At 37.5% G+C, this 23,614-nt stretch overlaps 6 protein-coding genes across 9 annotated transcripts; 2 read left to right on the top strand and 4 right to left on the bottom strand.

Annotated features, from left to right (window-relative positions):
* Positions 1-195: 195 nt before the first annotated feature.
* ccdc174 (coiled-coil domain containing 174) lies at positions 196-4,356 on the bottom strand. Its single transcript, XM_079628261.1, has 11 exons — positions 3,781-4,356; positions 3,483-3,587; positions 3,289-3,389; positions 2,460-2,518; positions 2,186-2,348; positions 1,989-2,084; positions 1,771-1,907; positions 1,563-1,657; positions 1,010-1,139; positions 739-882; positions 196-642 (listed from the first exon to the last, which is right to left on the bottom strand). Exons 1-11 carry the CDS (start codon positions 3,820-3,822, stop codon positions 335-337), a joined length of 1,380 nt encoding a protein of 459 aa, XP_079484387.1. The 5' UTR covers positions 3,823-4,356; the 3' UTR covers positions 196-334.
* ghrl (ghrelin/obestatin prepropeptide) lies at positions 3,493-5,695 on the top strand. 3 transcript variants are annotated; one of them, XM_079628262.1, is made up of 6 exons: positions 3,493-3,658; positions 4,637-4,742; positions 4,856-4,994; positions 5,146-5,226; positions 5,308-5,416; positions 5,602-5,695. In XM_079628262.1, exons 3-6 carry the CDS (start codon positions 4,881-4,883, stop codon positions 5,607-5,609), a joined length of 312 nt encoding a protein of 103 aa, XP_079484388.1. In that variant the 5' UTR covers positions 3,493-3,658; positions 4,637-4,742; positions 4,856-4,880; the 3' UTR covers positions 5,610-5,695. The 3 variants fall into 3 exon arrangements, with proteins under 3 accessions (XP_079484388.1, XP_079484389.1, XP_079484390.1); XM_079628263.1 differs by lacking the exon at positions 3,493-3,658 and adding an exon at positions 4,507-4,569 and having other exon boundaries at positions 4,698-4,742; XM_079628264.1 differs by lacking the exon at positions 3,493-3,658 and having other exon boundaries at positions 4,670-4,742; positions 4,880-4,994.
* Positions 5,602-11,423, bottom strand: tatdn2 (TatD DNase domain containing 2). The gene is made up of 7 exons (XM_079628260.1): positions 11,015-11,423; positions 10,126-10,442; positions 9,616-9,969; positions 8,138-9,121; positions 7,901-8,028; positions 6,643-6,826; positions 5,602-6,522 (listed from the first exon to the last, which is right to left on the bottom strand). The coding sequence occupies exons 2-7, from the start codon at positions 10,429-10,431 to the stop codon at positions 6,382-6,384; spliced, it is 2,097 nt and encodes a 698-aa protein (XP_079484386.1). The 5' UTR covers positions 10,432-10,442; positions 11,015-11,423; the 3' UTR covers positions 5,602-6,381.
* A 454-nt stretch (positions 11,424-11,877) lies between these two features.
* On the bottom strand, positions 11,878-15,219 carry vhl (von Hippel-Lindau tumor suppressor). Its single transcript, XM_079629661.1, has 3 exons — positions 14,711-15,219; positions 13,877-13,999; positions 11,878-12,993 (listed from the first exon to the last, which is right to left on the bottom strand). Exons 1-3 carry the CDS (start codon positions 14,904-14,906, stop codon positions 12,800-12,802), a joined length of 513 nt encoding a protein of 170 aa, XP_079485787.1. The 5' UTR covers positions 14,907-15,219; the 3' UTR covers positions 11,878-12,799.
* Positions 15,220-16,238: 1,019 nt separating this feature from the next.
* Positions 16,239-22,677, bottom strand: crbn (cereblon). Of its 2 annotated transcripts, XM_079629659.1 has the most exons (12): positions 22,512-22,677; positions 21,598-21,706; positions 20,919-21,028; positions 20,479-20,681; positions 20,143-20,301; positions 19,886-20,042; positions 19,133-19,195; positions 18,560-18,644; positions 18,348-18,463; positions 18,154-18,218; positions 16,936-17,067; positions 16,239-16,824 (listed from the first exon to the last, which is right to left on the bottom strand). In XM_079629659.1, the coding sequence occupies exons 2-12, from the start codon at positions 21,668-21,670 to the stop codon at positions 16,647-16,649; spliced, it is 1,341 nt and encodes a 446-aa protein (XP_079485785.1). In that variant the 5' UTR covers positions 21,671-21,706; positions 22,512-22,677; the 3' UTR covers positions 16,239-16,646. The 2 variants fall into 2 exon arrangements, with proteins under 2 accessions (XP_079485785.1, XP_079485784.1); XM_079629658.1 differs by lacking the exon at positions 22,512-22,677 and having other exon boundaries at positions 21,598-22,244.
* Positions 21,846-23,297, top strand: LOC307007547 (uncharacterized protein). The gene is made up of 3 exons (XM_079629660.1): positions 21,846-21,982; positions 22,455-22,669; positions 22,768-23,297. The coding sequence occupies exons 2-3, from the start codon at positions 22,459-22,461 to the stop codon at positions 23,088-23,090; spliced, it is 534 nt and encodes a 177-aa protein (XP_079485786.1). The 5' UTR covers positions 21,846-21,982; positions 22,455-22,458; the 3' UTR covers positions 23,091-23,297.
* Positions 23,298-23,614: the final 317 nt, after the last annotated feature.

Genomic DNA, 23,614 nt, shown 5'->3' with positions numbered 1-23,614 from the left:
CTTATGATAACTTTCCGTTAAGTAAATTCACTTCAAAAGCGAAATACTCATGGACAGCAATGCTATATAAATATACAGAGCGACCGCAAAAACGGAAGTTCAAAGACAATATTCTAAAGATGGCGGCGCCCTTGTTTCTCTGGTGCATAAGGTCTATAGAAAGATAAAGATGGAATAAAAGATTCACAAAGATAATACAAAAATCTGGTCATTCTTTATTCTAATTTTGCAAATCAGTTACATTTTACATAAAGTCTAACTGTCCCTCCAGAATGACATAATGCACCTGGCTTGATGGAGTCTGCCATTTCCTATAGTTTCACAAACGACTTTTTCACGTAGAGTGTTTGTAGTACGATAACAGGTCATCCAGACTCTGTGTTTGAGCAGTCTGTGGTTGAGAAGGTTGTGCATATGTGGGCATGTCAGAAGGATGACTAGGGGTAGATATGTGCTCTGTCTCTCTTTCGGTGGCCCTTTGGGATTCAGACCACTTGAAGGCAGGTTTTCCTTTAGCCTGCCCTTTGTCTGTTGCTCTGTTGCGATTGGCCCATCTGTCATCTGCGAAATAAGCAGAGGGAGGAGCAAAATCGGAGTCTCGCTCCTCTCGACGAAGACTGGTCCACTGACCCAAGGAGAACTCTGGAAAAGGACATAAATGTTTTAAGTTGCATGTTCTTCAAAACAGCAAATGAAAAGGAAGGGATGTGCCGTGCATTTATGTGTCAGGTCACGTACCTTTGCCTCTGTCCCACTCTCTTACGTATGGAACGCCAGGTTTGGTGTCTTTTCTTTCCTGAATCTCCACCTCCACTTTCGGCACTGTTGCAGGGGCTGGAGGTCCAACTTCTTCATCATTCTCAGCACCAACAGCGGCAGGAGCTACAAGGGAACATCAGACATGATTCAAAAACATCCTCACATCCTTTAGAAATAACCACCAACATACAGATACACGTTTAATATGCATTAAAGCATATAAAGACTTGTTAAATATTCAGCAACACACCATCTTCTTCATCCCCTGGCTCCAGCTTGCTTTTCTTTATCCTTCTCATCCTCACTTTAGCGAGTCGAGCTTCAAGAAGGGATTTCCGCTTATCCTTCAGTTGCTCGCGTTTGCCGCGCTGTTCTGTGGTCTGCAGAGATGAAGAAATTGTAATGTAAACCTTAATAATTTACAATGCAGCCAATACAGAGAAGCTGAAGAAGACCGTTTCAATCACAGCCAATAATATAGAAGCTGAGGAAGGAAGACTGTTTCAATCGTAGCCATTAGTATAGAAGCTAAGCACACCGTTTCAAAAATATAGTGTTAATCTTTAATAACAATAATAATATAAATATTTTTTTTTTTTAAATATATCTCAATTAACTGTCTTTCATATTATGAATTATAGATTGTTGTGATGCCTATATCCACTTGTATTTACATTTTTATTAGTAGTAGTTTTTAGTGATTTACCCTAAATTTATATAGACAAAATGGTATAGAAATGTAATATTGTCAGCTCATGCTGCATTGGAAAAGAGTTTGTGACTCATTTAATTGTTGTTCTGACCTGATCTCTCAGCATGTCTAGAGTGTCTCTCTGTTTTCTACGTCGGTCCTCATCCTGGGCAAAAGCAAAATACCCAACACCCAGCTCTCTGGCCTCTGAAACGGACACAAAACACTCATGTGAGACACTCTCTCGAAGAAGTAATACTTAAAGGCATTTTCTACACATTAGACTTTCGGTGTGTCTAAAGATCACTCTTCTCCATCACCTTGCTCTCTGATATTTTCATAGTGAATGGGTCCAACAGGTCTCTTCATCTGCTCCTCTTCCTCTTTCTCCCACTGCTCTCTCTGCATTTCTCTCCTCATGTCATCAGATAACAGCGTCCTGTCAGCGCCAGTCACCCTGTGCATAAAAATAGATATATATTGAGCACAGCCAATGGCAATTGGGTAAAAAAAAAAAAGGTAAGAACAATCAACGTACCTCTTGTTCTGGAAATCTTGGTCCATTTTCTGAAAACCAGGTAGGTCTTTCCTCAAACATCTTCGAGAACGTCCTAATGCATCAACATAGTCCACCCTGCAAGAGAGAGGGAGAAAGCAAGCAAGAAAACCCATAGTTGAGTACAAATCATATTGCCTCATAATCAGGTTCAAAATATATTTATAAACACACGGTACCATTCTTCATTTGCATTCTGTGGGTCTGGAACAGGGACGTTAACATCAGAGTCCTCTCCATCTCGGTCCCATGCTTCACCTGCAGTGCATGTCTGTGGTTCATTCCTCTGGTTGATGATCTTCTGGGTGAAGTCCACCAGAAAAAGACTTTCAGTCTCCTCATCTAAATATAAAAAGAAATGGTCAACTTCAATATCAGTTAATTTACAAAACACCCAAAGCGGTGTAAAAATGTATTCAAGAAGTGAAATGTCAATGGTCAACAAGCATATACCTGGGAAATCTCCTTTTGTCATCTGTTCATAAAGACGTGCCTTTTCCTCCAATTTTTGCCTGCATAAGACAAAAATGCATCAGGAGAGCATTAATATAATTGTATTCCACAAGATGAACAATGAAGGTGATTTAGAGTACAATTAGAAGGATCTGAAACATGATTTTTTTTTTTACATCATTATATTGTCAAAAATATCCTACAGTCATTAAAATATATCAGCATTTGGAACAGGGTGTATGGTCTCAGATTATTATATAATATTAATAAAAACAAAGTGACCAAAAAACTTGGATACAGATAAAAAAAGTGACATTTAAATAAAAGGCATTTAAAAATAATATATCTTCATTAGTATTTTTATTGAGTGTATGATTTTTTAATATGTGAATGTGAAACGGTCTGCAGCAAATAAAATAAAAACTATGAAATATAATTTATGACAACATTGTTATAAAAAAACAACTCATGAACCATACACTGGCCTCAAAAATATGTGGATACTTAAGCCACACTTAAATAAAATTCATTGTAAAAAAACAAGGTAAAAACAAAGTGTCAACTGCAAACACACTATATCTTTTCATGGAACTCATTTTTGGAAATTACTTGGTTTGATTTTTTTGTTATATAGGGTTATATACTTTCATTCATACAACTTTTGTCTATACTTTTTGAGCCACTCTGTGCCTAGTGAAGCAGGCAAACGAAAATGAATTAATGAAGAGGATGTAAAGAATCAGAATAATGTAGTACTGGACTATGAATAGCTCCAAAAAACATTCAAATAAATCAAATCCGTTAAAAGTGTAACGTTACGCCTATTCACCTGGATTTGTCCAGTGTGTTTTCTTCCTCAACAGTTTGCTGAACGTCCCTCTGCGCTCGGTCATTGACTCCTTCATTTTGTTTAGTCCAGATATTGGGCTTCTGTGAGCACATAAACACACAATTAAAATTACAACATGCGTATATAATGGTTAAATGATCAAATATAATAGTTATGAACTGCCCGTGTCTTACTTTTATTTTTGTCTTGGACTTCTGTGCAGCTCCTGCATCTTGGCCAAGTTTGTCGTGCTTAAATTTCTCCTGCTTCCGATATAATTCCGCTTTCAAATCAACCAGCTGAAATGTAAATTGAAAAGTATACGTTGGCCAAGAGATTTTAGGGTCGTGCCATCATTCGTTAAAAACAGGTAACGTTACACAATGCAAGTCTACTGTCAGCAGTGATGCTAAGCTAACTATAACACACAAACAAAACTAAAATTGTGGAAAGTGTCTTGTTCAAAAAAGAGATAAGATACAAATTATTCACCGATGACGCTGTAACATTGTATGGTTTCTTCTTTTTATCCATGTTAACTGTAGCTGATTATGTGATACAGCAGGCAAGCACTGACATTCAGAAAGCAAAACAGTATCCAAAACAACGCTGAAAAGAAGAAATGTAGCCTGCCATCTGTTGTCTCGGAGGTCAAACTACATCATTTTAAATTGAAACCAGTTTTTCATTTCTATGGCGTAAATAAAACATGTTTCTACCACGTTAAATGTCCAAAATATGGCGTTACGCAACGAAATGTCCAAAAAAGAAACCAGACGAAGCTGGGTACGCTGGATGTAACATTAGCGAGTTTAAGATGGTCAAGCTGGTGTTTAGCTGGTTTTAGCTGGTTAGTTGGTCTCCCAGCAAGTTATAAAGTAATGGCCCATAAACTTATATTCTCCATAAAAATGTTACTTTATGCTACATTATTATTGATAAAAAGAAAATCGCATTCAGAACCATATAAATAAGTGTAAAATAAGTTTTTTAATTGCCATAAAAACACTATGCCTATGCATATATCAGTTATGGGTAGGATCACGTTGTTGGAAGAATATGCTGCCAACCATGTACAAAGGTGAGCCCACTTAAAAGTGTGTGTTCGTACCAATTACCAAATATTTGCTCCGGTTACAGAGGAATTGTCTGGTCTGTAAAATAAACCTGCTAAGGCAATAGTTCAGTGGTCTAGTAACACATATAGCTATTGACACAGCAGCCACATTACCATATTACTTTATTTGTCATCCTCTGTTATCATATTCACATCACCTTAAGGTAAATCTTTGTCACACATTCACATACAGTAACAATCAGGGATTTTTAGTTCTGTTTGTTTTCACAGTTTCATTTGTAGATTTGAATGCTAATTGTTAACCAAAGGCTATTATAAAAGCGAGAAGCAGATCTTTGTGTGCAGACCTACTGAAGCAGTTTGATCATTACAGAAGGTAGGTGGGATTGATTGATTTTTAATTGATTTTACTATTTCTGTTTTTACTCAGTTTATATAAAATGATTTTACTTTTAAAGTGCAGTAATTAAGATTGTTGTCATAAAACAGAACTAAACCAGGTGACTTTCCCAGGATGCCTCTGCGCAGTCGTGCCAGCCACATGTTCCTGCTCTTATGTGCTCTTTCCTTATGTGTCGAATCTGTAAGAGGTGGCACCAGCTTCCTCAGTCCTGATCAGAAACCACAGGTGAGCATACAGTATGTCTAGCAGATGAGTCTGAGTTTGTTTGGAGTTAACCAATTTTAGGAACTCAATTTAAAAATCAAAGTTGGTCAAGATTACATCAATTCATGCACAAAGTCTGGCATCAGATATATTGTGTGCATCCCATTTCAAGGGTCGAAGGCCACCACGGGTGGGCAGAAGAGATGCTGCAGAGTCAGAGATCCCAGTGATTAAAGAGGATGATCAGTTTATGGTAAAACCAGCAAGTGCACATTTTAACAGGATTTCAATGAGTTACTACAGTAGTCATACTTTGTTCTCACTACCTGTTTAGATGAGCGCTCCGTTCCAACTGTCCGTGTCTCTGAGTGAAGCAGAATATGAGAAGTACGGTCCTGTGCTGCAGAAGGTTCTTGTGAATCTACTTAGCGATTCTCCATTTGGTGAGCTAAATGCTTGTTTTAAGAAAAGATCCAAACAAATGGAAAATTTCCCAGAAAAAAGTCCCAGATTGAACTAAAAGTGCTTTCTGGCAGAAAATCCTTCAAGACACCATTTGATGTTGTATTTGAATAGTTTTAGTGTTCTTCAAACTAACATGCTAAATGTATACTCTCATTTGTTTCAGAATTCTGACAAGATCCAATCCTACAAAAATCATAAAAATGATTTAAAGTTTAAGTCAATTTCTAACACATTGACTTGACAAAATAAAGGACGACAAAGAAATAACTTTCTGTCTCTGGTTTCTATTTTCTTTGCTTACTCTTATGTGTTTCAGGGTCATGTTTGTGTGACAGATGAAACTAAACCTTTAATAGAGTCACAAAAGGAAAAAGCAGCCTTATCTTTCTCAAAAAATTAATTTCATAAACCCATTCATGTTGCATATACATTTATTTAAACAAAAGTTACATTTATATAAAACCAACAACTTGGTAAAAGCTATTTGTTGTGGTTTTTCACAATCTGTTTCACATTTTCTTTTTACATAAACTTCTAATATAAGGGAAGACACAAGATGGCATTTTATGTCACTTAAGTCTCAAAAGCATACATAACTTGTAAGCATGTATGAAAACACACGGCCAAAGAAACCTGAGAACAGAACAATTTTAAAACACAAAACTGAAGAGATATTAAAATGTATCATTGCTAACGGTTTTAACAGATGTGAAATTCCCTATAATACGGTAAGAAACTTAAGTAGCAATGCTCATACACTTACTAACACACACTATAGTACATTGGAATATCAATTCTTGAAGACATTGTAAACACAAGAAAAAGGTTGTTGTTTTTTTAAAAGAAAAGAAAATGCCAAAGATGCAAGACTAAACTGCTAGGAGGACTAAGATTTTGAAGGACTTCAGTTGATAAAATAAGTAGTTTAACACAGCGTTTCCAATCACAGTCCGTATATGTGTCTAGTGTTCTGCCGTACTGTTTGCAGTACTGTGGATAACAGCTCTCCTTTCAGCACACTAATCTCACGCAGTGTGTGTATGCCCATACCAGGGTGAGCAAACCTGCATACGGATTTGGGCACCTATAGAAAGAGGAAGAGAGGTGAATGTATGTGTATTTTAAACAATGACAAATTAGACAAGTCATGCGCATATGTGTTAGTGGAATCAAACAATGTGTGCTTAGTAACTAGCACTGATACCTGTCTGGGTAGGAAATATGGTGCATCGGTCTCCAGTAGGATTCTGTCGAGTGGGATTTTTTTCACAGCGTCTCGAACCTCCATAGCGCGTTGGTACGTCACCAGTCCAGTGAAACCCACACACAGGTTAGGGAATTCACTTAGGAACGGCTCAATCACAGAGTAGCTGTTGGTGAAACAGTGTCTAACAAACATATGAACACAGGTTAGTAGACTATAAACTCTGACCAGTGCCCGCCATCTTGGAACGGTCAGCGTGTTGTCACTCACAGTGATAATCAACTATGATGCAAAAATTGCGCAGCTTCTGGTTGTGAAACCGCTGAGATTTAAATTCCTGAAGAAATGGGATAACCTTTCACAGGTGAGAATGTTGGTTTGTGTTTATGTATATATAAACGAAATTTTACAGGTTTTTATACTTTTTAATGTCGTGTTAGCTGATGCCTTTGTCTTGTTGCATTTAGTTTAGCAAAATCTGCTGAAGTCTATTGCAGATTTAGATATTCATACGTCTAAGTAAGTACATTTGCAGACGGTCAGTCAACTTGCTCTCGAGTGTTCACGGACCGGTGTTTTGACCGTTCCAATATAACGGATGGCTTACGTATAGCGGCCCATAGAAACAGCCGCTAATGAGGCATATATGCTTATATATCTATGGCCGAATGTCCAATAAAGCCGTTCTCCTTTACCTACTTTCTATCAATGGAAAGCAACTAATGTAAACCAGCAGTCAAAAATAAAACAAAATAAATAATAATTAGCTAGATTTGTTGCTAGTCAGTTTTTCTTTGTAAAAACGACCCTAAATTGGCAACACTGACTAACTAGTATTAGTGTAGGCATTTTATGCAGTAGGGTGAATCTCACAATAAAATGTAGTTTCACTTTAAAAAAATAAGATATTCTATTTTATAAATTATAAACTTATCTAAATAATATAAGAGAAAAAAAGAAAGCAGAAAAATATATATATAAAAGATTGAAAGAAAAAAGACAGATAAAATGATCCTGTATGGACAGAATGATTTAAAATTAGGAAAAAAAACAAATGTTGTAAATATTTTAATAACAAATACATAAAATAAATATGAATGCTCCTTAAATCATGCTTCATTGTTGCCAAATACAACTTATTTAGTTTAATGTTAGAGTGAAATATGAGCCATGAGTTTTTATTTTAATGAGATTATCTCTTATTTCGAAGAACGAACATAAAAAAACTGGCCCGAGTGTTTGTTTTATGAGAACTGACCTGTGTATTTTGTAATCCCGGGGGACACACTTCTTCATAATTGTCAGCAAATCATCATCGGCATCCCGGCAATGTATGACTAAAGGCTTCTTGAGAGTGACGGCCAACTGCAACTGCCGTTCAAACACCTTGACAGGAAAAATACAGAAATTGTGTTCTTTTGACTCTCTCAATTGTTTTGAATTGATTCAAGTACATGCTTAAAACATTTGGAGGTAATCATCCAGTCTGCCATACCTCTTTCTGTTTCCTTGAGTCTGTGGAATTCTTGTGCGAGTAATCCAAACCGATCTCTCCAAATGCTATGGCCTTAGGGTGACGCATAGCACGCATGATGCTTTGCTCATGAGTGCGGTTATACTCTTTGGCAAAATGTGGGTGGCAACCAAATGCACCCCACACTTTCTCCTCTGCCAGTAGCCCCTCCCAGATGGCCTCTTTCTCTGTGATTCGTGGGTTGCAGAAATCTGCAATGCAGCCCCTAAACTCCAAAGGGAAACTACTTGCATACTTGTGCTGAAACCTTTGAAAGCTTCCGTGGAAACCCAACTTCCCATAGAGCATGTCAAGGTGACAGTGCGTGTCAATAAATCCTGCAGAATCTGCATTTGAGTAGGTCAAATCTGACAACCAAAGAGGCTCTGAGCCAACCGACATCCTGCGGGTGTCACTGTCACCAGCGAGAACGATCCGTGAGTATGCGTAATTTGAATCTGAAGTCCTGCGTGTAGTTGGAGGAGAGAAATCCCAGCTTTCAGGTGTGTAGGGGGCGTAGGTTGTGCTTCTGAGCTCGGGAAAAGGATCGGCCAGTGTAGAGCTGCTGATGATGGACTGCTGTAATTTGAGGGACCGCCTAACTGACATACAGCACGAATAGTTCTTGGGGCTTGTGAGGTCAGAGGCTGTAGTTTGAGGCGGACGCTCTGAGCACAGCTCCACATCCCTGGCTGGGATGGTCGGGGTAGTGTCAGCCACTTGAGATTCTAATTTCCAAAGGGCTTGTGAGAATGTTGAAGGCTTTAAAGGTGCTGGTGATGATGAGTAAGGGTTGTGTTCCAATGGTGGAGGAGTGTCACTGAAGTCCACAAGCTCACAATCCCTTTCAAGCTTAGTTTGTTGCCCCTTTGGCTCAAAGGACTCATCCTGCGAGAAAACTTCAACCTGCTCTGAGTCTTCAACATCCGACCAATCCGGCGATTCTGGCCGCTTTAGGATCACACTCTGTGCATAGAGACAAAGTCAGTATCAATTATTTTAAAAGACATTTAAAATAGTGCAGAATAAACATGCTTATATATATAAATATATATTATTGTTTGGAAACTATCTCATGCTCAACAGGGTAGCATTTATTTTATAAATACAGTAAAAACTGTAATATTGGGAAATATTATTTTTAAATGTAATAATTTCTGTGATCCAAAGCTGAATTTTCAGCATCATAACTTCAGTCTTTAACGGCACATGATTCTCCAGAAATCTATCTAATATGATGATTTGGTGCTTAATCATCAATATTCTTGAGGAAACCATGAAAAAAAATAAAAAATCTGGAATCTTTAATGAATAGAAATGACAAAGAATTTCATTATTTAATGTATTTTTTTGCAACTATATAAACGTGTTAACTGGCACTTGTGATCAATTCTCGCTGAACATAAGAATTAATTTGTTTCCCAAAACAAACAAAAAATTACGGTAGTAGTATCCATTACCCTGGTGTCCAGCTTTATTTCTTCCGCTTCCTCTTCTGTGTCAATGATCTCCAGCGGGGGAGGCCCATCATCCTTAGTCATGAACAGAGAAAGTGGTTCATTCTTCTCACTGAATGAGCAGCAGTCAAGGTCAGAGAAGGTTTCCTCCTCCTCTGCCTTCACAGGTTTGTCTGGGGTTTTCTTCGTAAATAGACTTTTAGGCCCACCAAATGACGACTTTTTGTCTGCATTCCCCACTGCATCATTCAGCGCCTTGAGGTAAATGGCTTTCCGTCCATCCACTTGACTCCTGTGTTTTTTCCCAGCAGAGGGAGGTGAAGGCTCAACAGAGGATTGTTGCTCTGTAACAGTGTCCTAAATGCCACACAGAAACACAAATCTATGGAAATCCTCTCAAATACATGCAATTTTTAAATACACACTTCTACTACTAAGTTACATAAAAACTTATTTAATACCACTATAATATATATATATATATATTGAAAAAAAATCCTTATTGTTACTCACCTCACCAGGACTGTTTTTTTTACGGAGTGCTCGGTGGGGTCCAGTCAATTTTAAGCGTGATTTAGGTGTACTTCGTGAAGAGTGCTTTGGAGTGGTAAGATGCATGTTTTCCACATCGCCCAGCCCAGCTGACCCAGTAGATACGTTCAGGCCAGAAGAGTCAGCATCGCTCATACCACTATCCTGACCATCACCATCCCAGCATGTGGGCAGTGCCACACCCACACTGTTCTTCATGAGCTTTCTGGGGGAGTTCAGCGCCTTATTCAGCCATGTCAATTTCACCTTTTCCCTTTTGCGGTTCATCGTATTAGGATCTTGAGAAAGAAAGAAAATGTATACATGGGTCAAAAATCAGAACCACAAACAGATGCAGCTGTAAAACAAACTGAAAACAAACCAAAACACTGTTTATTCAAAGTGGATAATGCAGTCCAGCAACCAGATGCCGTTACAAGGACCTTGACTCACTGAAGTAAAAGGGTGTTATTGTAAATTAATATATTAGTTTAATTCAATATTTAAGTTACACGTATCTTTAGAAAACTCAATGGTCAGCAGACAAGGCGTTTTCTGTAGGTTAGCCAAAAGGTTAGAAACACATCGACGGCTCTTTTATACTTGTATTTATTTCTATACATTATTAAATAAAAAGCTCAAGCCTGTGTACAATGTAAAACGCATTAACATGTTTACTTAAAAAGCCATTAACGTTAGTTAACTACAGATGCTAGTAATTAGCAGAAACCTCATTCCTGACCTAAAACTTTGACCCCAAACGTCAGTCAACATAACGGCGATCACAAGAACAGAAAACAGTCTGAAAGTGTGTAATAGTCTTGATTAAACCCGATTATGTCAAAGCAACAGCAAAGTTAATATCACAAACCTTAAGGCCTGCGCGGATGAGAGTTCTCAGGTGGATCACGTGCGTAAGTAATTAGCGATGCGTTGCGTTCACTGCTGTCAACGGTCCTCACCGTACTGGACCCTGGATGGCTGGTGAATGCTTAGTTTGAGACGTACCAAGTATGGAGTGTGCACATTTGATTTGACCGACAGATTAAATGAAATATCACTTGTAGTTGCATGGAAACTTTAGATGTAGGTTAGTTAGTATTAATCCCAGGGTGGGTTTATTTTTGAAAGTCCGCTTTCTGAGCGGGGTAACGTTAAGTTAACGTTACTTAATTAAAAAAAAAAAATTCTGCCGTTATTGCCCAGGAAAAAAAGAGTTCGCTGAACATACGTTGATCTTTGTGGCAACATCAACTAACGTTACCGAGGAACACTGTCACACTATGGGGTAAGTTGATAAAATGCTTTTCAGCTAATGTTTATATATATAAATTAAAAAGGGAAAAAACACAAACATAAATATACAGAAACATCAAACCATTCTTTTGGCAACAATTAATATAATAAATGTAATTAATAAATTGTAACTTGTAGCATTTATTACAACTTGCTCCAACCTGGCAGTTATATAAAACAAAATCCCTGACCTGAGAATAGTTCACCATTTTGGTTAAAATCTACTATCGTTAAATATTTAACACCTACTTTAATGCATAAGCTTCAATTGTGCTCACTTGTTTACTCAACTAATAGCAAAAGGACAATTTTATAATTTTAGTTCGAAAGATGCATCAGAAAATGTATTGTAATTTAAGGTTTGAAGTAGCTGTTTAAATCCAAGCAAAACCACTTTAAGAGAAAATTACGATACAGGACATAAATGAATACATAAATACATACAGTGCTTAATTTATTATATAACCATCCAATGTAAGCTTTGTGTCAGAGCTGCCCTAAACTAACAGTATTGGTGATTATTACCAAAATCATTTTTTTTAAATACTTCTGTAATGGTTAATCCACCAAGCTCTTAATAGTCAAAGTTGGCAAAGTCAAAGTCCAGACTTAAATCCTATTGAACAAATTTGGGACTGAATTTAAAGATAGATTGCACAAAAGTTTAATCAAAAGCAAGTCTTTGGGAACAACCAGAAACTCTTTGAAAGTCAATAACAACAGAGACTGTTAAAAAGTACTGTACATAAAAACAATGCCAGGAAGAATGCAAGTTGCTATCAAGGCCAGCAGACACCATACAAAATATTATGTTTTGTTTCAGTTTGCTATTTGCCTAATAAATGACAAAACATATATTTTTAACTGTTTTAGTTTTAAAGCCTTAAACTAAAGTTTTTGTTTTTTCCCTTTATTATGACAGGTGGTCTAATAGATAGATAGACAGATAGATAGATACGGTAGATAAGTGCTGGCTTGATGCAAGAGTCATTAGATATAATTACAAATGTTTCATATTTTTTTATTTACAAAGAACATTTTTCCAAATATAAAGTTATTGTTTACAGAGCAAAATACAGAAAGCTATTGCAAGGTCTACTACACAGACAATCACACAAAATCTGCATTTTCTAAAGTTCTTTCTGTGGGCTCTCAATCAGTGCCACTCACTAAGGCCTAAATGACCTGAATGCATTGCTTGATAAATGTGTAAAGCATCCATTTGCTTAAGAAAATATTCCGCCTGATCTCAGGTTTGTATTTTACAGTGTCACACTACATTGTCCGTTGTATATGGTGCTGGTGCACAGGTCTGCTCAGTAATATGTCCTCATTCACACTAAAGTTAACACTCATGTTTTCATCTGGTTTGCTGTTCTCTGTTCTCCAGTAACTTCTGTTCCACTCGCTGGCTAATGCGTTGTAGATCGGCGTGGATGCTGGGTCTCTGAGCAAGGTCATCTTGTAGGCAGCGGGCGATCTCCAGTCGACAGATATCTTCTCTGCGCACCAACCGCCTCACAACTTGCAGACAGCGATCTCGCAAGGTTGACACTGGTAAATAAATATTAAGAGCAAAGTCAATTTTAGATTCACAAAGGTTTCAAAAATTACAGTCTGATTAATGATCCTATAATTGTGTGTGTGTGGTTCCAGATTTTTTTTTAAAGGTACACTGTGTAGGAATTTCTCCCATCTAGCAGTGAAATTGTATTTTGCATTCAAACGAATAGTGCTCTCGATCGCCTCGCTTTTTCAAATGCGTGTTGAAACTCTGGTAGCCGTTATGTACCAAGAAGCTATGACAACATGTCTTCCTATAGCACTTTATCGAGTTTTCTTTCGGGTGATGAGGTTCGTTATTTTGAACAAACTGCAACTTGACACACAACATTATGAAGTACCGTGCCGTGCAGCCTTTCAAATTTGCCAGGGCAGTGACAAGCGCCTCTCACTGATCTCCTTGTCCGTTTCAGTTGGTTTCAGTCACGTGGCTCTGAACGAAAATGCATTGTGGAAACACGTTGAGGTAGGCTAGTGCTTTTTGTCCCTCTCTGCTATTATAGTTTTTCAAAATGGCAAAATGACATGGAAGCCTCCTTGGACTCACCCGTCCAATGTAAATAAAGATAATAAATTCTTTGCTTACGAGGATAAGTCAGATCATTGGCAGAGGTAGCCTAATTTTACACCAATGAGGACATTTATGAATAAAGACATTGATTTTAGCTAACAAAATACTTTTAAAAAATCTACAGTGTACATTTAAATATTTTTCTTTTACAATGAAAATAATGTCAAGTGTTGTTATTTATACCGTGCCTAGAAATACAGTTATCACAGGTACTCAATATTAGTGTAAGATTTCTCATTTGTAAAAGGAGTGAATTGGTTATCAGCCTGAATACTTAAGCAAAAGCCAGTGAAATATGTTTACCAGGCAATGTGATGTGTGCAATTGAGACTTGTCCATTTTCAACGGAGGCTGGCAAGTACATCTCTTTACTATTGACTACCATTGGATCATCAGTCTCTGCATCCCGAAACATCCATGGATGTCCTGACGTAAACAGAAATGCAGTATAAGAAAATTTCATTCAAATAGATTATTGCACTACTTAACCCTTCAAGGCACAGAGACATTATCTAGAGATTATTCATTTTATTGCCATGAAGTAAAAAAAACAAGAGGCCGCTCATGGAGCTAGAAGGTCCAATCACACCCTAACCCTAACCTTACTCTATGCCCAAGCCTAATTAAGTTAAACTCCACCCCTTAGACCCACAGAGGTGGAGGTAGGTCAAGCTTCACCCATTTGGCTCTGCTGTGCAAATGGTGCTCACTGCAGAGCCAAATGACATTCAGCTCCCCCTCGGTTGATCTAATGGGTGGAGGGATAGAGTCATGTTTGAAATTAGGGTTTGGTTGAACCTACATCCACCCATTGTGGCCAAATTACATCCAAAGAGAGGGGACATAATGTACATTGTGTGGACAATATCTCTGGACATAATGGATGGAGCTTGACTTTCCCCAAGCTCCACCTCTGGGTTTAGGGATAGGGTAGGGTCCCATTACGTCCAGAAAGGGGGAGCTGGACGTCAAGCTCAACCCATTGGCTCTGCAGTGAGCAGCCTCTCCTGCTGTGAACACCACTTGCAAAAAGTCTAAACACATTTGACTTCTTATGGTGTAACAGGATTAAAATAACCCTGAACGACTCATCATACTGTAATTGTATTAATTTATATAGAACGTAATTTGACGAACCCACATAAGTTGTCATTCTTCGTCCGGTGTACGGCTGTATATCTACGTATGGCTGCGGCTCCCCTCGGAAGTTGATCCAGACCGGCTTCACGACGCGCGGGCTGTTGTTACAGAACAACACGTAGGCCGGTATCCGGCTGACCAGAGATCGGACCAGCGGCAGCGATTGCTGCCCCTCCTGAAATTCCTGAGGCATCGACAGGACAGGACCGGACCAACACAAATCTACAAATAACAGCTTCGCTCCTACGGAGTACACCTAAAGCGCTAACGTTAGTTCTCTCTTAAAGGCTAAGCGAGCAGAAAAATACACAAACTAGATACGATAAAGTTAACTTTATCGGCTCAGACCATCAGGGATCTTTTTTTAAAGAGAACGCGTACGTGACTATCAGACATCCATCTGTACAGCTTGACGTTTGTTGTTGTTGCGTTGCGTAATAACGTGAGAGCCAGTGAAGAAGAAAGCGCGCGACAGCACACCAACACCTCCCTCTAGTGGTTTGGTCGGAAATGAAAACATGACGCATGAAGTATATCTGTGCTCGAAATGAAATACTAAATGATTACAGTATACTGTATACTTCCTTCTCTTTTAAAAAGTAGCATAAGAAATAGTAGGCATTATGCAACAGATGTTTCATACAGTAGTATAATAAATTCACTGTTGTCACATGACCTCAAGTAGGCTATTTCAGCAGAATGATTCATAGAATTATTTTCTAATTTTGGATTTTGTCTACAAATGTGTACAGACTGTGATCAAACTATGGCTCTGTTTGGAATGCCATACTATACATGTTTCTACAAATTGTAGTTACCAAAATGTCCTTAAAGATGAAACAGACTGTGACTTTTCAGAAGCGGTTTATTTGTGAGAATTTATTCATACTGAACAGTATTTTATGTCTTGAACATTACAGATATGCAAGTCAGTGTTTTTGTATGTAACTGGTGGAGAATATACACATGTGTGCCGATTGTCTGTATAAAGTGTATTTTGCACTCCATTTAATGTTCATGTGAACAGAATCTTTATATTTTTAGGACGTTCTCAGTGGAGACTAGTTTGTCAGACGCTACTTCCATTCTGGATACACACATCTGTTTTTGGCTCTCAACTCAAAATATACATCAAACCATCATTTCATTAAATGGTCTCCAAATAATCAAATGACAAAGGAAAAAGAAAAACAGAGATACTGAGAAATACAAAATAGTTTTTGAGAATAACATAAAGGGTAACTCCCTGATATTTCTTTTATTCTTCACAATCTGCCAATTTTTGCCAGATGTTGTGTGCCAAGTACCCGAATCAAGCACATAAGACAGCATGTGGAGCATTATTTAATTTTAAGCAGTTTAGATCTTGTTTTGAAGAAGCCAAGATGTCCAAGAACAATTCATTGATTGAGGTATTCTACATGATGATTGATTATGTCAATAAATGTGGGCATGAAAGACTTTTTGTCAGACTAAATGAGATGGTGTAGAGACTTGTCCCTATTTTAACACGGTACTTATTTCATGAACTTGCTTAAAGAGCATCAATAACTGTCATCTAGTCAGTAATGATGAAGAAAAGACTGCTTAGACTGTAAATTAAGTGCATTACAAAAGACTAATCTTAAAGAGCTCATCTGGTATGATATTGCACGTATCAGCCTGTAATTTACACAGCACAAGGTGTGTGAAGGCAACAACTTAAATTCTGTTGTTCTTTCTACTTCTGTATCTTATGCATCACCGTCCCCTTTTTCTTTCCTCTCCCTGTTCATGCACACATCTACACATATAAACTCACAAACACACTTTCTCTCTCTCTCTCTGGGTGAGGTTTGGAGTCTCATGTTTTTGGGGTGATAGAGGAGACCCCTCGGGGAGCATATGCTTGTGAGCTGTTGGGTTAAAGGTCACAAGTAATCGTCAGATCACATCACAGGCACAGCAAGCGTGACCCCTTGACACCCTCCTCGCCTTGTGGGATTGTCGGTAACAGGGCAGAACGAGTCAAACCCCAGAACCGAGGTGGACTCAGATCCTTTTTTACTGCTGAGAACTTCCAGCCCATATGAGAGCCGCAGGTTCTGCACTGAGCAATTGTCCACGCATACCTAAGAAAAGAAATGCATCAAATTTGATGTGACAATGGCAAATCATCTGGATGGATACTAAGATAGTGATCAAAAACACATTATTGAACATACAAAAGCATTAAATCTCACCCTGGAAACCAACTATGCAGTGTGGAAGGCCGTCCAATCAAGTTGAGGTTGTTGGCCTTGTAGACCGTAAGTGTCTCATGAACATAACCATGTGGATTCACATATGCTGCCATTGGCCCATACAGAGACAGACTAAAGACAGAGGAGTGTTGCATGAGTAACTGTTTTCATTTCCATCTTAAAGGAGAAGATCAGCCAAAAATGTTAAGTCTGTCATCGTTTGATAAGCCTCAAGACATTGAAACGATCAACAGGGAAATAATGAATTTACAATGTAAACTTAGATCTTTTCCCCAACTAAAGCTATCATATGGCTTCAGAGGACTTTAAATATTAAAGTTGCAATAAAACAGGAGTGACACATTGTTTCTTCCATGTTGTAATGTGCATTCGAATAAAAACTGTAGGGAGGGGACTTGGTTCTATCCATCAGTTGTAGATTTGATGGAGGCAGATCTGACTGCGAGCTTGCAGTCGATTGTAAGAAAGGTGCAGGCTTCAAAGTCGTCATGAAATAAAAATGTACCTTATTTATTTTGTTAGTCTTGCGGTGAATATGGAATCCATGCAAGTTAATACACAGAAAATAATTTGTTTGTCAATAATAATACAAAAATAATAATTTCAAATCAAAATCAAAGAATTTGCTTCCGATCTGGAATGGCGTTGCTTCTCTGGAATGACGTCAGTTTGATGTCTTTGATTGAATATCCTTAACCATTCCCCTCCAACCGTCAGTCTGTTATGAGCGAGGGATGGAGAGGAGGTGCGCTAAAGTAAAACCCCGCCCTCTATTCAATATTCCGTTTCACTTGGAAATACGTCACAACACAGAAGTAAAGTCGGTTGCAACTTCCAGTTCACCGGGACTTTTAAGTAGACTAAATTATTGGAGAAGTCCGACGTACATCACCAGAGAGAAGTCAGTTGTTTCACCAGAAGATCACGTTCTGACAATGGAAATGTCTAAATGTTTTTTATTTTTTAATGAAATATATGCATGGATGAATTGTTCATACGACCACTTTTTGATGAAACTTTTATGGTGCTTTATTGTCCTCATTGGTGTTTTACAGGCTTTGGTGCCTTGATGATAAAATATATATTTTTGGTAATCTTTCCCTTTAATTCTCCTCAATTGCCAAACAATATATTATATATAACTACATTGTCAAATTCAGTTCTCAGCATTTAAAAAAAAAGAAGTAATTGTCTGACCTGAAGATCTCATTCTTGCTGGTTATCTCTGTATCCTGACACTGTTTACAGCAGAGAGAGGTGCACTGTAAAGAGACAAAAAAAATATGAACATGATCTTTTCCTGCATTTTACAATGCATAAAACAAACTCCTATACAAATAGAAAGACATATATGAAGATTAATAGACAAAGGCAACTATACACATACACACCCTGTCCATGATGTCCAACTCACAGCGCAGTCTCTGGATGGCACTGCCAATCTTCAGTAGCTGAAGTCGTAGAGCATCATCTATTGGTAGACATGCGGCCACCCTGTATGAGAAATCTGCAGAGAGAGAGAGAGAGAGAGAGAGAGAATGTCTAACTACTTGACTGTGTGTGTGAGCCTGAAAGTGTCTGTGTGCTCGTACTCAGTGTGTACCTGTGGGATTTGTAGGCAGGGACTCGTCGTTGAGGTTTTCATCCCATTCATGGAGTTGTTTCTTTACTCTGCTCATGAGAGTTTTCTGGAGAGAAACACATACAAAACCATCAGTGCTAAAATGTTGTCAATATTATCTAAATGATGATGATAGTTTGCTGAGATTGTACCTTTTAGAAACGGATCAATGTATTTACAATCTAAATAAATAATAAGAATAAAAGTTAAATTATATTTACAATAAGTTAATAATAAGTTCTCAGTTCAGTAATACTTTATTAATCCCCAAGGGGAAATTCTTTGTCACAATTGCCCACATGTATAATAAACAACAATAAATATTATAAAAGCATTTACATTATTTGGATATGTTATAATGAACATATTCATTAAATCTAATGTTCCAGTGAACAAGGGAATCTTATATAATCTTATATCTTATATATCTCTCTTATTTCTAAGAGGTAAATGGTTTAAGTGGGAAAAAAACTGCACCCATTAGACTTTATAATGTATAGTGTAAAATCTTTTGTTTATGATATAATCAAATTAATAATAAGAGATCAAACTCACAGAGTCATAGAGGGCATACACCCAGGGAGGCCATGAAGTCATACCAGCACAATGGAGCTTCTTCTATGAGAGAAAGTGAGAGGGAAAGTGACATGTAAACTACGTGTAGAAGTAATGACAAAACAATGATAAAGTAGAATAACTAGTCCAAATAAATATGTAAGGGATAATGTATAGCGAGGCGGTTGTTAAAGCAAATACAATCCCGACAGGCTGATTCGCAGAGGGGTCTTGAATCAGCCTGAAGGGGTTGTATTCGCTATAACAACTGCCTCGCTATACATTATGCCGCTTATTACATGGCTACCTACCAAATAAATCAATAATTTGACACAAAATATTGATTTAAAAAGGAGTTTATTGATTTAAAAACGATTGTATTGCTTCCGTTATACTTAGCAGCGGTCTGTTATCAAGAAATAACAGACCGCATTCTACATTAGAATTGAACCAAGCCATGTAATATATATATATATATATATATATATATATATATATATAAACTATATGTTCTTTAATAAAAACTAGTTATTGATGGAGAAAAATATTTCAGTTTTGATCTTGAGTGAATGTTTTTTTAGCATTTTAATTAAGTTAATTTGAGTTTTTGAGTTAATTAAGTTAAGTTAATAGTTAGACGTTTTAATATAATAACAAATACAACAACAATAATAATTGTATTCATAATTGTATCCCCTTGGATGTTTCCTAAAGTGGTCTAAAGTGATGTGTGTTTACTTGTATGTCAGTTACCTGTCTATAGGTCTGGCTGCACCGGTCCTGCTGTGTTGTTGTTTGTGAGCATTTGGTCTGTGGAGAGCATGTATGCAAGCGGGGCAGGAATTGCAGTGCACATAAAGGGTCTGGCAGAATCCTTTCCGGTAAAATCTGTACTTTTGCCTGACGAATCCTACGAAATATATAGTTTTAATTTTTTTAAATCAACATTACATAACTAAATTCAATGAAAAATAGCATTGTACCCACTGAAAGCATGTGAATAGCCCTACCCATCTGCTTGTGTGCGAATTTCATGCACTCTGAAGCGTTGCCTTCCAATAGCTTTGATCTTCACTGTCTCGATGCCGTACTCCTGTTCCTCACGAAATGCATAGATCTCTGCCGTCGTCCCAAACTCTGCCTTTATCTCTGCTCCACTCGCATCAGGACTGAGAGAAATAGAAACCTGGTCAAACTATGACATACTTGTACAAATGTAAGAAATATCAATACACCTGCAAACCCTCTACTGCAACCTGCTTAAATAATGTCTTTGAAGAGGAATCAAAGGTACGTGATCATTAATGTGGAGTAGTTATTATTCTACATCTTGTGTCTGTTAATACCTTTGTGCAAGCACGGCAAACGTGCGGTCTTGGCTTATGAGGTTGCGGAACATGCTGACCTCCTGTGGTCGAAAAAGCTGCAAGGGCAGCGTCTGACCTGGGATCAGAATGAGAGCGACGTGGGGAAGAACCGGCAGATTCTGCACACTGTCCTCATCATGCAGGGTACGGCCGTGAAACTCCTCCATGTCTAAGCCCAGATACTTCACAATGCACACACAAATGAAGACGAACATGCAAAATAAAATAAAAAACTATTGATGACTTAGTTACATTATTTCTATAAATTTAAATTTCTTTTACAGCAGAAATTCATCCTTAAACGACTTATTTAATATTACCGTGCATGCTAATGAATTTAAATGAGTGAAAGAGCTATATCCTAAAAATGATTTTAATCTTATCACAGTTTAAAAGTACTGATGACAGATGACACTCACAGCGTGTGAAGTTGGCAGACTCGTGTCAAAGTTTATAATACTTGGCTTTTCTGCATCCTCACCATCTCGATCCTCAGTCTCCATGATATACTCCTCTTCCTCTTCGTTTTCTATAAAAGAAATATAAAGATTAGAAGTGGAATATAATTCCTCTTATTATTTACTCCATTTTCACTTATTACTCATACTTTCATTTTGTCAACTACTACATTACAACGAGTCATCTGAGGACAACGGACATACATGAAGTCACAAACAGCAAATATCAAGCAATATCAGCAAATATTAATATAGGAACAGATTTTTTATATTAATAAAACAAAAACAAATCTCATCTACATAATGCAATGAATAACAACTGTTCGCAGACAACACAATAAAACAACAAAATGCGTACAACACTTGACTTGATATTGTTGCATCTAGTTTGCTACAGCTCCTAAACGTGTTACAAAAATACCTTCGCACACAAGTGCAAATACTGTGTGTTCTAAAATAACAGGTGTGCGTAGACACTTTCAGTTTGTAAAGAAAAGCTGTCAGCTGTCATGCACGGCGACTGCTGCAGATCTGGAAATGTCTGTAAAGATCTCCCTGCAAGTTTTGAGGAGGACATTAAGGTGGCATGGTTCAACTGTGATATAACTCCGTTTAATAGGACACAAATAGGAATACGCACCTGGCAGGAGCTGTAGTTGGTTCCCCATTTCGTCGTTAACGTCGTTGTCGCCTCCGCCCCTCTCAGCAGCCATAGCCGTGTGTTTACAATCCGCTCTCAAGAAGCAGCACTACCGTGAAGAGACACGCGAACAAAAACACAGCGCCCTCACGTGAATGGATGTCAGTGGCATAGTGGAATCTTTTGAATCATCCTAATGAATCGAATCTTTTGAAATAGTTCACACTAAAAGATCCATAAAAAAAAATCGTTCACGAAGAAATAGCCTACTAAAATGCTGGGTCAGCATTGATTGAAATTCTGCGTTTATTGATCGTGATAAGTAAAAACTGTATTTATTTTTTTCACGGATTGTTCTGGGGGTATAATTAGTAGGCCTACTTTGGTAAGTTTGCTGAAATTTATGAATTTCTTTCTTATGAAACCTTAACGGTAATGGGCCCAAGAGTTTTTCGACACTAGAAAAGTGTGTGTGTGTGTGTGTGCGCATCATTATAATGTTTTGCCCAAGAAAGATTAAAACGCACCACAATACCAATACTAGCAAAACTACCAAAAAAATTGCTGTTCAAATAAGCTCTTTTTGAGACTTTCTGGTTTTCAAACTTAGTGGAGCATCCTGTGATGAACTACACCTGTGATTGCTCTGCTAGGACACGATGAGTTGATTTAAAAAAATGTTTTAAACGTAATTGCATTTTTGGAAAATAAATGCTACATGAGGAAAAATTACTTGGCAAATGCCTAATTTGTTAACAGATGCCACTTAGATATCATGTTTGTTTTCTGCTGGTACATTAAATATGTTTTGTGGCCACAGTATATAGGTTTGTTTATTATTCTCATTTGATCTTCAGGTGAATGATGGCGTCAGCAGAGCATTTATGCATGGTGCTTCTTTTATGTGTGTGTACCTGTATTTGTGTGAGTGACTATTACTCAGTTCTCGGAGTTCCTCGCTCTGCATCTTCGAGGGAGATCAAGAAAGCATTTCACAAGCTGGCCCTTAAACACCATCCTGATAAGAGCCAAAGCCCAAATGCACAGCAGACCTTCACACACATTGCTCAGGGTGTGTGTGGTGGAGGCACAAGTGTACATCCTAAAATACATTTATTCACATCCAAACTGAAGTATTTTATTAATCATTTTGTTCCATTTTTTCTTTAGCCTATGAGGTGCTGTCTGACAAAGAGAAGAGGCGAGTCTATGATCAAATGGACCATCTAACTAACCCTGATCAGGGCAGAGAGAGAAAGTTCAAGAAAGATCAGAATGAGGACACGGGCACAAATCCCTTCATCAATAAAGAAGCGTTTCATAGTAAAAGGGGTTTTCAGCATTTCAGTCTAGAGGAGCTACTTCATACACTCAGGATGGATGATGACTTTTTTATGGGTGAACAACCTGCTTATGAAGGATGGAGTTTTAATTTTGGGCCTGAGGATGATGATGAAACAGTCCTCCTCAGTGATCTTTTCAACATGCTTTGATTTCCAGGGTTTGTTTATTGTTTATTTGTTTGTATGTTTATGTTTATTAATTACATATATTCAAATTGATTTTAAATTGCTTCTGCGCAATTCTTTCTTATTAAATAAAGCTTTAAATAAACTTTTTTTTTTAAACTGCATATGTCCTGTTGTGTTATAGAGATTTGAACTTTGAGGGCTGACCAATAAAATGGTTACTTTAACCTTATGATTTTTTTTCTTGATTTTTTTTTTAAAACTGCTTCTAAGAACGGTAGGCTACTTTCTAAAGCTAGTGACCTTCAGGATTTTACCAGCATGAAATGTAAGTTCATAAAAAAATTATGCAACTCTTTTTAACATTGATATGGTGGCTTTTTAACCCAATAAAGCTTCAGCTGAGCTCCACATTACTTTCTGTAAATAACTATGTTAAGACACTATTTCATTTTTTATAAAATTACAAATTCACCCTTCCTTCTTACTTAACAGATGATATTTCCTCATCCTTTACTTTTTTGTGTGTGTGTCGTATCATTGCTGTC

This window comes from Phoxinus phoxinus (genome assembly GCF_949152265.1).
Source record: "Phoxinus phoxinus genome assembly, chromosome: 11".
NCBI classification, from domain to species: Eukaryota; Metazoa; Chordata; class Actinopteri; order Cypriniformes; family Leuciscidae; genus Phoxinus; species Phoxinus phoxinus.
This window is presented reverse-complemented; position numbering and strand designations above follow the sequence as displayed.

Coding starts and splice junctions, on each gene's coding strand:
- ccdc174 (XM_079628261.1), bottom strand. CDS start 3,822: ATGGATAAAAAGAAGAAACCATACAATGTTACAGCGTCATCG. Junction 1,908..1,988: donor CAAGATTTCCAGAACAAGAG/GTACGTTGATTG, acceptor TTTTATGCACAG/GGTGACTGGCGCTGACAGGA. Junction 643..738: donor AGAGTGGGACAGAGGCAAAG/GTACGTGACCTG, acceptor GTCCTTTTCCAG/AGTTCTCCTTGGGTCAGTGG.
- ghrl (XM_079628262.1), top strand. CDS start 4,881: ATGCCTCTGCGCAGTCGTGCCAGCCACATGTTCCTGCTCTTATGTGCT. Junction 4,995..5,145: donor GTCCTGATCAGAAACCACAG/GTGAGCATACAG, acceptor TCCCATTTCAAG/GGTCGAAGGCCACCACGGGT. Junction 5,227..5,307: donor AAGAGGATGATCAGTTTATG/GTAAAACCAGCA, acceptor CTACCTGTTTAG/ATGAGCGCTCCGTTCCAACT.
- tatdn2 (XM_079628260.1), bottom strand. CDS start 10,431: ATGAACCGCAAAAGGGAAAAGGTGAAATTGACATGGCTGAATAAGGCG. Junction 9,970..10,125: donor AAAAAAACAGTCCTGGTGAG/GTGAGTAACAAT, acceptor TGTGGCATTTAG/GACACTGTTACAGAGCAACA. Junction 6,523..6,642: donor CATATTTCCTACCCAGACAG/GTATCAGTGCTA, acceptor CTCTTTCTATAG/GTGCCCAAATCCGTATGCAG.
- vhl (XM_079629661.1), bottom strand. CDS start 14,906: ATGCCTCAGGAATTTCAGGAGGGGCAGCAATCGCTGCCGCTGGTCCGA. Junction 14,000..14,710: donor AAGAATGACAACTTATGTGG/GTTCGTCAAATT, acceptor TGTTTACGTCAG/GACATCCATGGATGTTTCGG. Junction 12,994..13,876: donor TGCACACATCACATTGCCTG/GTAAACATATTT, acceptor TTTATTTACCAG/TGTCAACCTTGCGAGATCGC.
- crbn (XM_079629659.1), bottom strand. CDS start 21,670: ATGGCTGCTGAGAGGGGCGGAGGCGACAACGACGTTAACGACGAAATG. Junction 20,682..20,918: donor GTCTGCCAACTTCACACGCT/GTGAGTGTCATC, acceptor TGCATTGTGAAG/TATCTGGGCTTAGACATGGA. Junction 18,219..18,347: donor AGTTGGACATCATGGACAGG/GTGTGTATGTGT, acceptor GTCTCTTTACAG/TGCACCTCTCTCTGCTGTAA.
- LOC307007547 (XM_079629660.1), top strand. CDS start 22,459: ATGATGGCGTCAGCAGAGCATTTATGCATGGTGCTTCTTTTATGTGTG. Junction 22,670..22,767: donor CTTCACACACATTGCTCAGG/GTGTGTGTGGTG, acceptor TTTTTTCTTTAG/CCTATGAGGTGCTGTCTGAC.